The sequence below is a fragment of the Plasmodium relictum genome, assembly GCF_900005765.1.
Source record: "Plasmodium relictum strain SGS1 genome assembly, chromosome: 2".
Taxonomy (NCBI): Eukaryota; Apicomplexa; class Aconoidasida; order Haemosporida; family Plasmodiidae; genus Plasmodium; species Plasmodium relictum.
In genome coordinates this window covers 39452-56341 of record NC_041680.1, presented here as the reverse complement: position 1 = coordinate 56341, position 16890 = coordinate 39452, and the positions used below count along the sequence as shown (strand labels likewise).

The window sequence follows — 16890 nt, the reverse complement described above, 5'->3', positions numbered from 1 at the left end:
AAAAAAATATTTAAATAATATATCTTCAAAAATTTAAAACAATACAATGCTTTCAAATGAGAAAAATATATATTAAATAATATTAAAAAAGATAAATGTTAAATACAAGTAACACGAAAAAAAAAAAAAAAAGAAAAAAAAAAAAATTATTAAGAATAAGAGAGTTTTAATTTTTATATCCGTTTTACTTAAATGTTTAGATATTTATTTCAAAAAAAGAAAAAGATCATAGAATATCTTTTGAAAAGAAATGTCCGTTGTGTTATATGTAATTTTTTTTTTATAGTTAATATTTAAATTTTAATATAATATTCTAAATTATAAAATTTACTGATATGAAAAAAAAAAGAAAAAGAAAAAGAAAAAATCCCATATGCAGAATTTTAATTTTTTGAAATAATTTATTGTTTTTTTTTTTTATATACTTATTTTTTATATTTTTTTCATTTATATTTTGAAAATAATTTTTATAATTTTCTGTTTTATTATTATTATTATTATTTGTGTTTTTAATTAAATAATTTATATATTAATGAAAAATGATATATAATAATTTTATATTAAGTATTATTTTTATTTGATTTATAAAATTGAGTTTCTTTTTTAATGATTAATTTCAATTAATTATGTATGAAGAATTTTATATTTGTTATAATAGCATTTCATTTTATTAATTTTTGTATACCTTTAATTTTTTTTAACAAGTTGTTAGATGTATAAAATAATAAAGTAAATTAGGCATTAAATTAGATGAAATATTTGTTTATATTTTTATTAATTTTTTAATTAAATATATATATGTGTTTGTATTCCTTGTAGAAGTAATACTTTAATAAGTAAAAAATATTTTTTTTTTTTTAGATGTTATGTTTTTTGTTTTAATCTTTAATCATTTTCTTATTATTTTGTAAGTTTTATTTTTTAATTAATATATTTTAATACAATGGGTAAGTTTAATACAAAAAATAAGTTTTCCAAAAGAAATATGGTAAGGAGTAAATCTCATGAAAAAACATTTTTAACAAAAAAAAAGAAAATGATTAAAAAAAAAAAATATTTAAATAGTTTTATAAAAAAAAGAAGCATTAAAAAGTATAATAGAAATAGTAAGATTGATCGGAAAAATAAAAAAGCTAATGACATTGATATTCTTGGTTTATTAGAAAATAATACAAATGAGGTAGAAGATTCTGAAAAATTATTAATAAAAAATAAAAAAGGTAAAGAAAAAAAGAAAAAGAATAATAAAAACGATTTTGATGTTAATGAGTCATTAAAAAATAATACATATATTACTGAAAATAAAGAGAAATTATTAGATGACAAAGAAAAAAAAAAAGGCCTTTCAGAATTTTCAAAAAATAATGATATTTTAGAGTTAACGAAAGAGAGAGAACATCTGAAAATAAAAGATGAAAACATATTTGATGGAAAATTTTCTGATTTAAAAAATGTCTTAAGTGAAAGTTTAATAAGTAATTTAGAAAAAAACAACTTCATTAAAACAACAAAAATTCAAAAAATGAGTATTCCTTTGATATTTAAGGAAAATGATGTTTTTCTCAAGTCTATGACTGGTTCAGGTAAAACATTATGTTATGCAATACCATCAGTACAAAAAATTTTAAATATGAAAGAAGAAATAAAAATAACAAGAGAAATGGGAATATTTATTTTAGTATTATCACCAACTAGAGAATTAGCAGTACAAATAAATAATTTATTCTTTAATTTAACAAAATCATATCCATATATAGTTGTATCGTGCATAACAGGTGGAGAAAAAAAAAAATCAGAGAAAAATAGATTAAGAAAAGGAATATCTATTTTGACTTGTACACCTGGAAGATTACTAGATCACTTAGAGCATACAAAATCATTAAAACTAACTTACTTAAAAACTGTTATCTTAGATGAAGCAGATAAGATAATTTTTTTAGGTACACAAGATAAGATAAAATTAATTTATGATTTAATTAAAAAATTAAAAATAGAAGAAGTAAATAAAATAAAAGAAAAAAATAAATATATTACAAATAATTTTCAAATGATTTTTATTTCTGCAACATTAAATCATGCTATAAAAAGTTTAGCTAACTATTGTTTAACCAATAATACTACTTGGATAGAAAAAAAAAACATTCCTACTAATTTTGTTATTAATAATGATATAGAAAATAGCAATTATGAATTACCGGAACAACTAAAACAGTATTGCATATTAATAGATCTAAAGCAAAAGTTCTTATGTTTATTATATATGCTATTAGATTGCATACAAAAAAAGAAAAAACCAGTTGTGTTCTTATCAAATCATCACAGTGTGGAATATTTTCAAATTCTTTTAAAAAATTTATATTGGCCTACTGATGTGAATAAAAAATATATAGAAGTAAATAAAAGACTGAGTGAAGGTATTACTCCGGTATTAGAAAAAGAAGATGAAAAATTATTGAAAAAACATTTAGAACATAATTTCTTAAATAGTTGTAAGGAAAAAAAAAATAATTTAGTATTATCATATAAAAATATAAATATTGAAGATATAAATGAAGATGAGGATCAACAATTATATAATATTAATGCTGATAAACATAAAAGAATATATTTATTTCAAAATGTAAATATATATATATTACATGGGAACTTATCAAAGGAAGACAGATTGGGAAACTTTACTGACTTTTCAAAAAATCAAAATTCTATTTTATTATGTACAGATATAGTATCAAGGGGAGTGAACTTTAATTCATTAAATGTTGTTATTCAATATGATGCACCTCAAATGTTAGAAGAATATATACACAAGGTTGGTAGAACAGCAAGGTTAAATAATGAAGGATCTTCTTATTTATTTTTATTAAATTCAGAAAAAGAATTTCTTAACGTTCTTAAAAAAAAAAATATTCAATTAAAAATACTTAATGGAAACACATTAATTAATCAATTTAAAAATGTTTACATTCCTTCATTTCTAAAGACAGTTGGTAAAGATATTTTAAATTTTTTACAAAATCATTTTCAATCTATAGTGAAATCTGATAAATTACTGATTGAAAAATCAACAAGTGCATATTTATGTTCTATTACATCTTATTATTCAATAAGCAAAGATATAAGGGATATTTTTAATGCAAAGAATTTACATTTAGGACACTTAGCTTTTACATTTTTACTAGATCAAACACCAAAAGAAATTTCTAAATATAAAAAACAACAAAATTATTTAAATATTAAGAAGCAAACTAATCTAAACAAAAAAGAAAAAAAATTATTGAAATCAAAAAAAATGCAAAAATATTCAAAACAAAATGGAACTTTTCCAAGACAAAAAATGAAAACATTCAAAAAAAATATTTGAGTATTTTTAGTAGTATTTTTAAAACACTAATTAGAACTATTAAAATTTTTCTTTCATAGATATACAAATATTTAAAAGATATAATCATTTGCAGTTAAAAATACTGAAAAAAAAAAAAAAGGACCAATTGTAATAATAAACGTTATTGTAGAATTTAAATAATATTATAATTGAATTAAAAAGAAATTATGTTTTCTAAAGGTATTTCCGTATATTTCATATCCATATGAGTAATATATATAGATATAATTTTTTTAGATATGTTTAATTCATGCATATATATATACATAAAGAATTATTTTAATTAATTATTATGAATATATATATGTATATGCATATATCTTGTTTTATTTGCTTTTATTTATCTAGTTTTTTATAAATTATGTTTTAAATTAAAACTTCAAACTTCATTTTTTATTATAATTTTCAAGGAAAATATCACATTATTGTTTAAGTTGATAAATTTCTTAACATTATTTAAAAAAAAATAAAATAAAATATATAAACAAATTATAAAAATAATAATAAAATAAATATCAATCTTAAAATATATATTTTTAATGAACTCTATCGCATTTCATCACAACTCTATATAAGAAAATTTTCATTATGCTAAAAAGGTATTAAAACAAAAATGAGAAGAAAAATTTAAAAGATTTTATATTTCAAAAGATAATAGAAAATTATTTGTATGAAAAAAAAAAAAAAAAAAAAAAAATTTATTACATACACACTGATTATTTTATAATTTTATAAAAATTATAAAAGTATATTGAAATACCTGAAAATTAAATTTTATTTGAGTATGCATTTTAAAAAATCAGAACAAGAAATATGTATTCATTATTTTTCTTTTTTTAAAAAAGTAAATTATTAAATAAAGAAGGAATTTTTTTAGGTTTTATAATGAACTAATTTTATTTTCTTTAAAATACATATATTATTGCAAATATATATAAAAAAAAAAATTAAATTTTAAATATTCTCTCTATAAGGAATTAATTGTTACTAAATGATTTCAAATAATTTTTTACAATAATAAAAGGATATTATTATAAAAAAAAAAAATATTCTATATGTATTTTTAGAATATTTTCATATTATTATGAACATATATTTTTATATATTCTTACATTATTATGAATAGAAGATTTTTATGATATAAAATGTCAAAGCAAAATAATTTAACCTCTGAGAAAATTGATTCCATAAAGAATTACCTTTGTAATTTTGATTATAAAAATGTAAATGAAAGTAAGCATACGTGTATGTATGTAATATTTTGGAAAAATAAAAGAATTCAATATACTTACATTATTAATTATATATTTTTTTTCGAAAGGTATTAACGGCTTTGTACAATTGCTAAAGCAGATAAATATAAAAATGGTTGTTTTTGATTTCGATCTTACCATTATTGGTGCACATTCAGGTTAATAAATATTTTTAATTTATGAATTATATATTTTTAATTAACATGCTTTTATATATATACTTTCTTTTTTTTTAAAGGTGGATACATTGATAAATTAAATGATGTGGATAATATTGGATTAGCTGTAACAAAAGATTTTAAAATATTTTCTAAAGCTTTACACTCGAATAACATCAAAATTACCGTTGCTACTTTTTCAGGTTTAAAAAATAAATAATATAATTTCTTACATAAATATAATTATTTGCTTCAATATTTCATTTTTTTATTTTATTATATTAATTGCTTATAATATTAGATGAAGAAGTCATTAGATATAGTAAAAGTGGTTCTCCCAATTTAATTGCTGGTGAAGAATTAGTTCAGCATTGTTTAAAAAAAAGTAATTGTAATACAAAAATAGAAAAAGTCTATGCCTATTATCCATAGTAATTATTAGAAAAAAAAATAATAATAAAATAAATATTAATAAATTATTTAATATATATATATATATATTATATATATATATATATATATATATATATTTTTAGTTGTTATAAAGATCCCAAAAAATATAGAGCTTTAGGATTAGATAAACCTATGACTAATGATAAATCTTATCATTTAGAGAAAGTAATAAGATAATATATATATATATATATATTTGTAAAAGAGTAAATAAATTTTTTTTTAATTATTTCCAAATTTCTTTTTACATAGATAAGATTAGAATTTTTTGTAAATTTTGATGAAATTATATTTATTGATGATGATATAAATAATTGTATTTCAGCTAAAAAAGAGGGATATATTACTTTTAATGTTACAGGAAAAGATGGATTTAATTTTAAAAATATAAAAATTTTATAATGAAAAAAATTAAAAAATAAGAATATATATTTTTTTCTATTATATGAATAGTATATATATACTTTAAATAAACATACATAAAAAAAGAAAAAAAAGAAATATTTAAAATTTCCTTCATTCTCATTTAATTTAATTTTTTTTTTTTTTTTTTTTTGTATTGGTCTTTTTTTTTCTTCTTTTTCTTATTTTAATTTTTTATTCTTTGTATTTTAAAAAAATATATACATTTTTTTTTTATATATTCTCTTTTATTTTTTAAATATAAAAATAGTATATATATATTTTTCTTTTATTTTTTTTTAATTAAGAATAAAAGATAAGTCTCTAATTACAATATATAAATATATATATATATATATATTTATCAAGTTTATACGCTTTTATATACTTTAAATTATTAAACCTTAATGGAATTTAAAAAAAAAAAAGTAAATGTCTAAAATGATAAAAAAAACAGTAAATAAAATTGTTAACATTAAAAAAAAAATTACAAAAAAATATATATATATATATATAATTTATCTTATATTTAGTATAATATTGTTAAATTACCTCGTGATTTATTTTGTTCTAAATTTCTATAATAAAAAACATTTAGGAATCAAAAAAGATTTTTCATCAATTGAATTATCAAAAATATTAGAAGCGAATGATGAAAAAGAAAATTATGATACATCAACTTACTTAATATGTGTTGTATACATTATTTTTTCTTTAATTTTTTATATTATAGAATTTTTTATAAAATATAACGGAAAATTTTGTGATTATTTATTTAGAGAAAAAAAAAGAAATATTATTGAAAATAATGTAAAAATTCCAGTATTTCATAAAAAAACCGAAATATTTATTACAATAAATTATGTATTTTTATATCTTTTGTTAGCTGTATTGGGATTAATTAAATGCAATATAGATGAATATTTTTTTTATTTTTTTTCTCTACTAATAATATGTGAAATTAATACTCCTTTAAAAGTATTCATGGTTTTTATAAAATTTATAAAAAAGTATTATAAAAATAGTTATTTGAAAAAAGAAAATTATAACTTAGAGAAAATTAAGAAAAGAGATCTTTATTTTTTTTTTTGTTATTTTATTATTCTAAGATATTTAGAAAGTTTTTCACTAAAAAAAAAGTTTAGCATATTCAAAGATTTGCTAAGTAAAAAATGTTCAGAAAATTTATCAAGCAAGAAGGATTTACATATAATTAATTTACAAAAATATATCAATGAAAGAAGTTTTTATAAGAACTTTCTTAATAACAAATTATCAAAATGTATAAAAAATATATGTAATTTTTTAAAAAAATGCTTCTATAAGTTTAGCTTTACATTTATTTTTATAAAGGACAATGTTAGTAATATTCTATCTTTTAAGTTTTTTCATGTCATACAATATGAATTAACTGAAAAAAAGAAAATTTTCAATAATCAAACAAATGAAAAGAAAGCATGTATTATAAAAAATGATAATATACAAACTGGAAACTATGAATTAAATCATGAAGCTAATGAATTAAGAAAAAAGGAAAATGACAAAAATGTGAATGAAATACAAAAATGTACATCCCAAAAAAATAAAAACAGTTTATATAAATATTATAAAAAAAGGAATCAAATTAATGAGAAAATGATTTATAACGATAATTTTATAAATAAAAAAGAAAATAAGACTATTGATGAATCCAATTATTTTTATGAACTTAGTAAAAAGGAATATCTTAAGATGAAAAGGAATGTAAATAAATATAATAAATATTATAGATATTTTAGAGATCACAAACCCTATAACAGCGAAAATGAATATGACAGTACTTCAAAAAATGAAAATTTCAGTTTTATTAAAAAGAAGAAAAGGGAATTTCATGTTGTTGAAGGAGAAAAAAAAAAATTTTTTTTTGATAATTTAGAAAGTTATGAACTTGATAACTATGATACATCAAAAAAATATTTAACTAATAAACTAGATAAAGAGTGCTTTTTTATTAAGGAATATGAAAATAAAAGAAATAATTGTAAAAGAGAAGAAAATGAAAAAAATAACTCTGTAGAAACAAAAATAAATAAATCAAATAAAAAACAAGATAATGCATTTATATATTTTCCATTTTTTAAAAAATCCAGTAATAGTTGTTTATCTAATAAATATGGTAACTTATATAATAAAAAGGATTTATATAACAAAAATAATTACTTAGATGATATTTGTATGAAAAAGGAAAATAATGAAATTCATAATAAAAGAAAAAAATATAATAAAGTATATATCAAAAGTGATATAAAAGGAGATTGCCTTAATTCAAAAATAAACCAATTGGAAAACTTCACAGACATAAAAGATATTCAATTCAAAAGAAGATATAAAGTAAAAATTAACAATGAAAAATTAATAGAATGGAAAAATGGAAAAGAAGAAGTACATATTTTCAGAAAGGGAAGGGAAAGAAAAAAAATTATCAAACTTTCTGATATACAAAATTATTCAACAAAGAATTATGTGAATTTAAAAAATTTTAGTATAAATAGAAAAATAAATGATGGACATAGAATTAAAAATGATCTTAAAAAAGTAAATAATAAAACTTTTGTTAGGACAAAAGAAGCAAATGAATTTCCACACAAAATTATTAGCTATAAAGATTATAATCAACAAGAAAAAAATATCCTAAGAGCAAACAAAAAAATGAAAAGCTTTGAAAAAAAAGTTAAGATTTTTTTATCTAATTTTAAGAGAAAAATGGAAATATGTATTCTTTTAAATATGGTATATAAAATCATTTCATTACTAAATATTTTATTAATTTTTTTTGTAAAGGGGATTTTTATGTATATTAATTTATATTATTTTATATCTAAATATAAAAATTCTTTTTTTTTTCAAAAAGCACTATTAACTTTAATACAATGTTCATTTTTTTTTTTCTTTCATTTATATGTATATGAATACAAAAAAATAAAAAGTAAGTATTAATTATTTTTTAGGTATTTTAGAAAAAAAATATATAATAGTATTAAATACATATTAATTTTTAATAAAATTATATCTTTAACTTCATATATGTTCTTTTATACTATGATATTACTTTTCTTATCTTTCATATATTTTTTTATTTTTATGTGCAAAAAAATATAAACATATTTCTACGCATATGGTCTTTTACAATTATTTCTAGTAAAATACTAATAATGTATATCCCCGCCTTTTATTTTTAAAATAAAATTATTTTTAATTTTTTTATTAAAATTCCTTAAGAAATTCGTTTTTGTTTTATTTTTTCATAAAAAAAAGAAATTATATATAAATTTAATTATCATGAAAATTTCAAAATACATATTTTTTTTTTTTTTTAAATGAAAATTTTAAATTTTAATTATACTAAATAAAAATATATTTGTTTACTGGTTTAAAAGATAAATTCTATAACTATATACTCCTTAATTTCAAATAATATTTGTAAAAAAAAAAAAAAAAAAAAAAATGGAATCACCGTACATTTTAAAATTTTAACGATTTGCCTTTGCAACTCTTTCAATTTCATCTTTTTTTTTTATTGCATAAGAGCTTGAAGATTCATTAGCACAATGGATGATTTCTTCAGCTAAACATTCTGATATTGATTTAATATTTCTAAAAGCAGCATTTCTAGCACCTGTACAAATTAAATAAATAGCTTGATTTACTCTTCTTAAAGGAGATACATCAACAGCTTGTCTTCTTACAACACCAGCTGAACCGATCCTTGTAGAATCTTCTCTTGGTCCACCTTTTTGTACAGCATTTACAAAAACTTGAATAGGATTTTCTCCAGTCATCAAGTGAATTATTTCAAATGCATATGCAACTATCCTTATGGCTTTTAATTTTTTTCCATTATTTCTTCCATGCATCATCATAGAATTTACTAATCTTTCCACTATTGGGCATAATGCTTTTCTGAATCTTTTTTTTTGGTATCTACCTGCTGTATGTGGAGTATAAACACATGCTTTCTGAGATACAGCTATGCAATCCACCTAATAAATATAAAATATATATATGTATTATAAGTTTTATTTTTTATTATGATTTTATTTTACTTTTTTTTTTTTTTTTACCAATGATAAATCAGCGATGTTAACTTCTTCATAGGACCATTTTTTAAAAAGTTTTATATCAGACGTTGCTTCCATTCTTTAAAATAATTAACTAAGATAAAAAAAAAAAGTGTTCATAAATAAAATTATATAAAATTTATAATTTTTTCAAAATAAATATGTTACATATATAAGCAAAAATTAATTAGTATAAAAAGATATACATTTTTTTTAATTTTTTTTTATTTATATATAAAAAAATGTATATATTCTATGTAAAAAATATATTAAAAAAAAAAAAGTAAAAAAATATCTGTTTTCATCTGAAATTTCTTTCTATAATATAAAATATATTTAATAAATATATTACCTTTCTTATAATTTATGATTGTATCAAAATTTCATAATTTATGTATAAAAATTAAAAATAAGAAAAAAATTATAAATTTTACAATTTTTTTTTTTTTAGAAGGGATATTTCTCAAAATTAATCTTAATTGAAATAATATTTCATTTTATACTTATTAATGAACGCATACATTTATATAAATTTCTCGTTATTTTTTTTTTTTTTTTTTTTTTTAATAATGCATATTATGAAGAAATAATAATTTCAAAACCCCTTATATTTCCTTATTCATATAAACTGACAAAAAAAAAATATACATATATATACATATATATATATATATATATATATATATATATATATTTGTAAAAATAATTTATGCTTTTATTTTTAGCTTGCTTATAAATTTAACATAAATCTTTATAATTTATTTCTTCTGATGTTTTTATAAATCTTAAATAAATTAGAAAAAAATTAAATTAAAAAAAAAATATATGTTTCTTTTTAAAAAAACATGCATTAATTTAGTGTTCCCAAAGTTGAAATAAATATATTAATTTTAAAAAAAGAAAAATGACTTCATGAATTATTGTAAAAATATTTCATTGTATTTTAATTGATGTATTTTAAAAGTATTATATGTTAAAAAATTATATGAATTGTAATGGATTGAATTATTTAAACTTTATTTGATTTTATTAGATCTTTGAAAAAATATGAAATTAAATAACTTATATAAAGAACTTATTTTTATTATAATAGAGTTGAATAATGTATTAATTTTTAATGTCAATTTTTAAATGCTTTTATGCATAAATATTGTTTATAAAAAAGATATTTTGTTTAAATACAAAGAAAAGAATTTAGAACTGCATATATATATATCTAGAACTAAAAACAATCATTCTAATTTTTATCTAATAAAAACAGGTTTACAAATAAAATAATTATGTAAAAATATTGAAATTTATTACATTTTTTACGAATATTGAAAAATTTATTTCAATTTCACGATATAGTACAAAGTTTTTAAAGCATTTTTAAATATTTATTCTCAAATGAAATTAAAAAAAAATTGTTTTACAAAAACCAAAAAAATGAAAGGTAACTAAAAAATTAAATATTCTTTTAGTGCGCTTTTATTTTGCTTCCCTTTTTTTTTTTTTTAAGAGAACAAGATTTTAAGACTATACATAGTTATTTTAAAAGTTTCTGCATATAATGCTAATTAGATTATGATACATATTTTAGTATAAAAATAGATAAATTAAATGCATTATTTTTATACATTAATGTCTTGTTTAAACAATTAAATTATAATAATGTATATCAGAAATATATATAAAGATATACTCTTTTAAAATAATGGAAAAATTTTTATATATATAAATCTTTTTACTTGCACTTTTTTTTGCACTTTCTTTTGCACTTTTTTGTATCATTTTTCTAAATGAAGCCTTTAATTTCATGAAGAAAGCAGTTATATATTAAATCTGTAAAAATATTTAGTGTCCAACTAAAAAATACACAATATACTTTATATATGCAGCATAATAAATAATATATTAATATTTTAACTTCAATATTCTTACTAATTGGTTTAAAAAAATAAAAAAACTCTTATTTACAAATAAGAATGATAATGTTATATATATATATATATATAATTAAAAATTTAAGTATGAACATTCATAATAAAATGTGTTCAGATTAATTTACAATAAAAAAGACAATAAAATTGTATGTACATACATAGAATATAAAAATGTCTAGAATTAAAAATGTTCATAAAGGCAAAAAGAAGAAAAGATAAATAAATGTTTTTATATTATGTTAAATTAACAGGCATGATCATATAAACATATATGTTAATTAAAAATTAATCCTGTCTAAAATTTTTTTTAGCTATTTTACTTGATAAAATATTACTCAGAAATATATTTTTTGAAAATAGAAAGAAAAAATATGTTATGTTCATATTATATAAATATAATTTTTTTACATAAATATTATTGTATTATAGCATTTAAAATAAAAAAATGAAGTATTTCAAAAAAAATTAAAATTCTTTTTCTGTCTATATTAAAATCTAAAATTTATTTTGAATAGTAAGCATATTTTACTTGATCATATAAATTAAGTGAAGATTAATTTCTTAACGCAGAATATTTTTATTTTTTTTTTCTTATGTATATATTTTTGATAAATTTAAGGATTTTTTTTTAAGTATATATTTTTATTTCATATTTTATATTTTTTTTCTTTATTTATATTTTTTTTTTTAAAATATATTTTGATTTATTTTTTTTGATTATCCAAATTTCCTATTTGATAAAAATTTCTTCTTTTTTTTTATTTTTCTATTTTGATAAAAACTCACATATTACACACTTGAATATATGTTATTATAATTAGACAAAGAATTGTAGATTTTAACTTTATAATGTATACAAAATGAATGTATTATTAATTTTATCATTTTTCCTTTATACTATTTCATCTTTAAAAATTATAAGAAGAGATCAACATCAACATCTTGATGATCTCTTAGCAAGGGAGTTAGAAAAAAGGGGCCTCGGTGGTAAACGATTGAATATAAGAGAGCAAATTAACTATCAAAGAAAAAATAATTACGAATTATATGTTACTCCAGATGGAGAACTTAAACATGAAAGATATAATGTGAATGAACCAAGACAGAAAATGAAGAATAATGAGCATGTCAGGTATTTGATAAATGATTTAGAAATACTGCATGGTGTTTATCCATTTAGTGGAAGAGATGTTGATAAAGTATTAAAAGAAACATTAAAACCACCATCATTATGCTTTATGCTTGCTGGATTATTAATAAATGATTTAAATAAAATAAATATTGAGAATTCGCCAATTTATGGTTTTTTGATTAATGGAGAAAAAGATGGTCTTAATGTAAAGAATGTTTTGGAAATCAGTGTTATTTTGTCAAATGTTACTGTTCCCTTGGGTAGTTATTTCTTCCCAAATGTAAAGATATATCCTTACCAAATACCATTTTTAGTTGGATTTTATAGTAATAAATATGGTTATAAAGAATCAAAGATATCATATTTATGTTCATTACCACATTTCCTAATTGATGTAGTGCATACATCTTCCAGTGGACTTGTTTTTAATTTTAATGGAAATGAAATTAGTTTCAGAGAATTGTTTCCAGCAACATTGAAACATTCCATGGAAATACCCAGCTTTTTACCTGTTAAAAGAGAAGATCCACATGAAAGTGAAAGAAGTAAATTATTAAGTAAACTTCAAAAATATTCAGAAGAAGTTCCATATAGGAGTGTGAAGGACGCAAAAATAGAAGGTGAAGGAATTGAAAACCCAGCAGAAAGAATATTAGTAACTAAAACATTTTCTGCTGCTAGAGATAAAGTAAAAAATTTATTTTCAAGCTCAGGTAGGTCTTCTATGGATATAAATTCAATAGTATTATACTTTTTAGCTTTAGGCCAAAATATATTTCCAAAAACAAAACCTTTATCATTATATAGAGTAACTATGGTAAAAATTGAAAATGTACAAGTAGATAGTGCAGGATTTTTATCAAGCTTTCAAGTAGAATTGGTTGTAAATGACAATGAAAAGTCTATTTCAGAAGGAAGTGTACATGGAAAAAAAATATTAGTACCTAGAGAAATTCTTCGTACACCATCTATAATCTACGAAGTTCCAATTACTTATGGGCTTTATATAAATGCAATGGGATTAGTATATGGATTTGGTGGTTTTTATTTTCCATTGAGTAAAGCACTTCCTTATAATGTACAAAGTTTGGCAGCATATGTACAAAAATCTGATTCTTCTACTCCTTCTACTTCTCCTTCTACCCCTCCTCCTTCAACTACTCATGGCTCTACTCCTTCTTATCGTACTCGTTCTTCATCTTATCCATCTACTAGATCATCTTATTCACCAACTAGATCATCTTCTGCTCAGACTCCTTATGGTTCTCCCCATATCCGTCGTTATAATTCTGCTCCATCTTATCTTGCTAATTCCCGTTCTTCTTCTCCTAATCCTAGTTCTAGTCCTTCCCCCCCCTCTTAGTACTATTAATCATGTTGCTGGATTTTTTTCTAATCCCTTCTATAAAGAGAAATCGTTATCTTAAATTATATTGTTTCACTTTTTTTATTTTAAAACATTATAGTAAACCGAAACTACAATTTTTTAGTTCTATTTGTTTACATAATGTTAACAACATTAATATAGTTAATTGATATGTTTAAATATTATATTTAAGGAATTCATAACTAAAAAAATGATAAATTGATTATTTTATATATGAATAAAAATTTTCTAATATATATCTGTATATATTTTGTATGTTTTAATGTATGATTTATTATCATTTATTATTTTTTTTTTTTTTTATCATTAGATATTTTTTTTAAATTATATTTTTTGTATTAAAATTTTCTATATATTTCTGATTTTAGTTATTTTTTTAGTATTTACGATTATTTTTCGCATTATTGTTGCTTATATTTTTTTTTTTTTTTTTTGATGTTTTTTTAAAGCTATATTTCTTTACAAGTGATCTTTATTTTTTTTCAAGATTGTACGTTTATATCAACTTTAAATAAGAATAAAATTATATAAATTAAAATTTATTTTATAAATGCTTTTTAAGACATAAAACTTTTAATAAAAATCTTATATTTTTTATATCTATACCCTTAAGAGTAATGGAAATTATAAATAACTACGATAAAAAGAACCATTTTAATTTCATTATAAGAAATACATTATATTATAGAACAATAATTGTATTTGAGAAATGGATAATTGTAATAAGAAAACTTATAGCATTAAATTATTTTTAAAAAAAACTTTATATGTCCCAATCAATAAGAATACTTAAGTAAAAAAAATGTATATTTGCTTCTTTAAAAATAATATTTTTCGATACATATAAAATTTAGAGAGATTTATTAAGAAATTTAAAGAATTATTTTATATTTTTTTTTTTTTTTTTTTTATATATTTAAAAATGTTCAAGTGTTTAATACTCAAAATGGAACAAAAGAATAAATAACATTTCTTTCTTATTTTTTCTTTAAAGTTCATATTACATTGAAGAAAATATATAATATATAATTTATGACTATAAACAATTAGAGTTCAAGAAAAAAATTATTGATATTTAAAAACATATTTTAACGTATATATTCTTAAGAATAAAATGTTCTTAAAATATTGAAAAGAAACAATTTTATAAAAATATTATTTTTTATATTTCACAATATTACAACAAAAATAAAGAAATTAATGCAAGTATTATAAAATACTAATATTTTTTTTTTACAGAAAAATATTTAAAGAAAAAATAAAATTGAAAAAATTTAACAAAACTAAATATGTATAAATTAAAAAAAAAAAAAGTTAAAAATTTTTATATAAAATAAAACAAATATAAAAACTTTACTAGATATATATTTATAGATTAAAAATATAATTATTTTAAGAAAGGAAAATAATTTTTAATACATACTAATATAAATAAAAAGAGAAAAAAAAAATTATGATATTCCTTTTAATGAAGTAAAAAATAATATATTATTTGAAAAAGGAAGAAAAAGTACTTATTTTCTTTTTGATTTTTATTTTTAATATAAAAAGTTGTACAAATGCAAAAAAATATTCCAGAAAAAGGCAATCAAAATGAATTAAAAAGTGATTTGAAAGAAAATAAAAATGATTCAAAATCAAATGAAATAAATGAAGATAATATATATATTTTTGATGAACCTGATGACGAGTTGGAAGAATTTGAAGAGATGGGTATTTAAATATATATATATATATATAAATATAAATATACATTATTGAACTTTTGTTAAATAATATAGAAATTAATATATTGTAATAATTAAAACATAATATTTTATTTTAATGAATTATTAACTTTATAAAACATTAGTATGCTACACTAAATATATTTCAATTATTTTCTTTAATTTTTTTTTTAATTAGGTAGTGTAGCTTTAAATGTAGACACAGATTTAGAAAATTGGGAAGAAGATTGGGGAGCGGCAGGTTTATATTAAAAATATATTAAAAATAATAATAATAATAAAATATATATATTAATAAATATAATTTTTATAAATAGATAAATCTTTAGTTTATAATATCTCATTTTTTTTTTTTTAATATTAGGATGGGATGATGATGATGACGACGATGATAAATTTATTATGAAAGTTGAATCAGAATTACAAAAATTTAGAGCTAGCTTAGATGCAGAAAAAGATCTAAAAAAATAAATTGATGTACAATATATATTTTAAAATATATTATTTTAATAACATTGTAAAGTGCTAAAATTGAAAAAAAAATATTTTTTTTTTCTTAATTTTATGGTACTAATCTCTAAATTTTTTTATGTAAATATTTTTTAATTTATTTTTCATTTTATTTACATACATAAGTTTCTTAGAAATGATATAAGAAATATAACAAAAACTATGTAATTAAATGATATAAGAAATAATAAAAAAAAAAAATTATCCCATAAACTGTTTATATTACTGATACATGATGGTATAATTATTATTGTTATTATAGTCACTTTTATTTTTTTTTAAAGGAAATAAAATTTAATGTGCTTTTTGACTTTTATAAAAAATTTAAAGTTACATATAAGTTACAAAATAAAAGATATTTACTTTATATCAAATTTTTTTTTTTAATTAAAAATATGATGGCATAATTTTTATATATTTTTATGTTGATTATAATGTTTAAAAAAATAGCAAAAAAAAAAAAA

The 16890-nt window shown here is 18.1% G+C and overlaps 6 protein-coding genes across 6 annotated transcripts; 5 read left to right on the top strand and 1 right to left on the bottom strand.

Moving 5' to 3' along the window:
• Positions 1 to 985: 985 nt before the first annotated feature.
• Positions 986 to 3361, top strand: PRELSG_0202100 (DEAD/DEAH box ATP-dependent RNA helicase, putative; the record flags this gene model as incomplete). The annotated part of the gene is made up of 1 exon (XM_028679799.1): positions 986 to 3361. One exon carries the CDS (start codon positions 986 to 988, stop codon positions 3359 to 3361), a length of 2376 nt encoding a protein of 791 aa, XP_028535482.1.
• Positions 3362 to 4527: 1166 nt separating this feature from the next.
• Positions 4528 to 5648, top strand: PRELSG_0202000 (conserved Plasmodium protein, unknown function; the record flags this gene model as incomplete). The annotated part of the gene is made up of 6 exons (XM_028679798.1): positions 4528 to 4615; positions 4704 to 4793; positions 4874 to 4996; positions 5095 to 5224; positions 5330 to 5411; positions 5499 to 5648. 6 exons carry the CDS (start codon positions 4528 to 4530, stop codon positions 5646 to 5648), a joined length of 663 nt encoding a protein of 220 aa, XP_028535481.1.
• Positions 5649 to 6089: 441 nt separating this feature from the next.
• Positions 6090 to 8624, top strand: PRELSG_0201900 (conserved Plasmodium protein, unknown function; the record flags this gene model as incomplete). The annotated part of the gene is made up of 1 exon (XM_028679797.1): positions 6090 to 8624. The coding sequence occupies one exon, from the start codon at positions 6090 to 6092 to the stop codon at positions 8622 to 8624; it is 2535 nt and encodes an 844-aa protein (XP_028535480.1).
• Positions 8625 to 9157: 533 nt separating this feature from the next.
• PRELSG_0201800 (40S ribosomal protein S5, putative) lies at positions 9158 to 9823 on the bottom strand (the record flags this gene model as incomplete). The annotated part of the gene is made up of 2 exons (XM_028679796.1): positions 9158 to 9667; positions 9749 to 9823. 2 exons carry the CDS (start codon positions 9821 to 9823, stop codon positions 9158 to 9160), a joined length of 585 nt encoding a protein of 194 aa, XP_028535479.1.
• Positions 9824 to 12530: 2707 nt separating this feature from the next.
• PSOP1 (secreted ookinete protein, putative) lies at positions 12531 to 14165 on the top strand (the record flags this gene model as incomplete). Its single annotated transcript, XM_028679795.1, has 1 exon — positions 12531 to 14165. One exon carries the CDS (start codon positions 12531 to 12533, stop codon positions 14163 to 14165), a length of 1635 nt encoding a protein of 544 aa, XP_028535478.1.
• Positions 14166 to 15748: 1583 nt separating this feature from the next.
• On the top strand, positions 15749 to 16387 carry PRELSG_0201600 (conserved Plasmodium protein, unknown function; the record flags this gene model as incomplete). Its single annotated transcript, XM_028679794.1, has 3 exons — positions 15749 to 15902; positions 16095 to 16157; positions 16281 to 16387. 3 exons carry the CDS (start codon positions 15749 to 15751, stop codon positions 16385 to 16387), a joined length of 324 nt encoding a protein of 107 aa, XP_028535477.1.
• Between the last annotated feature and the right edge of the window lie 503 nt (positions 16388 to 16890).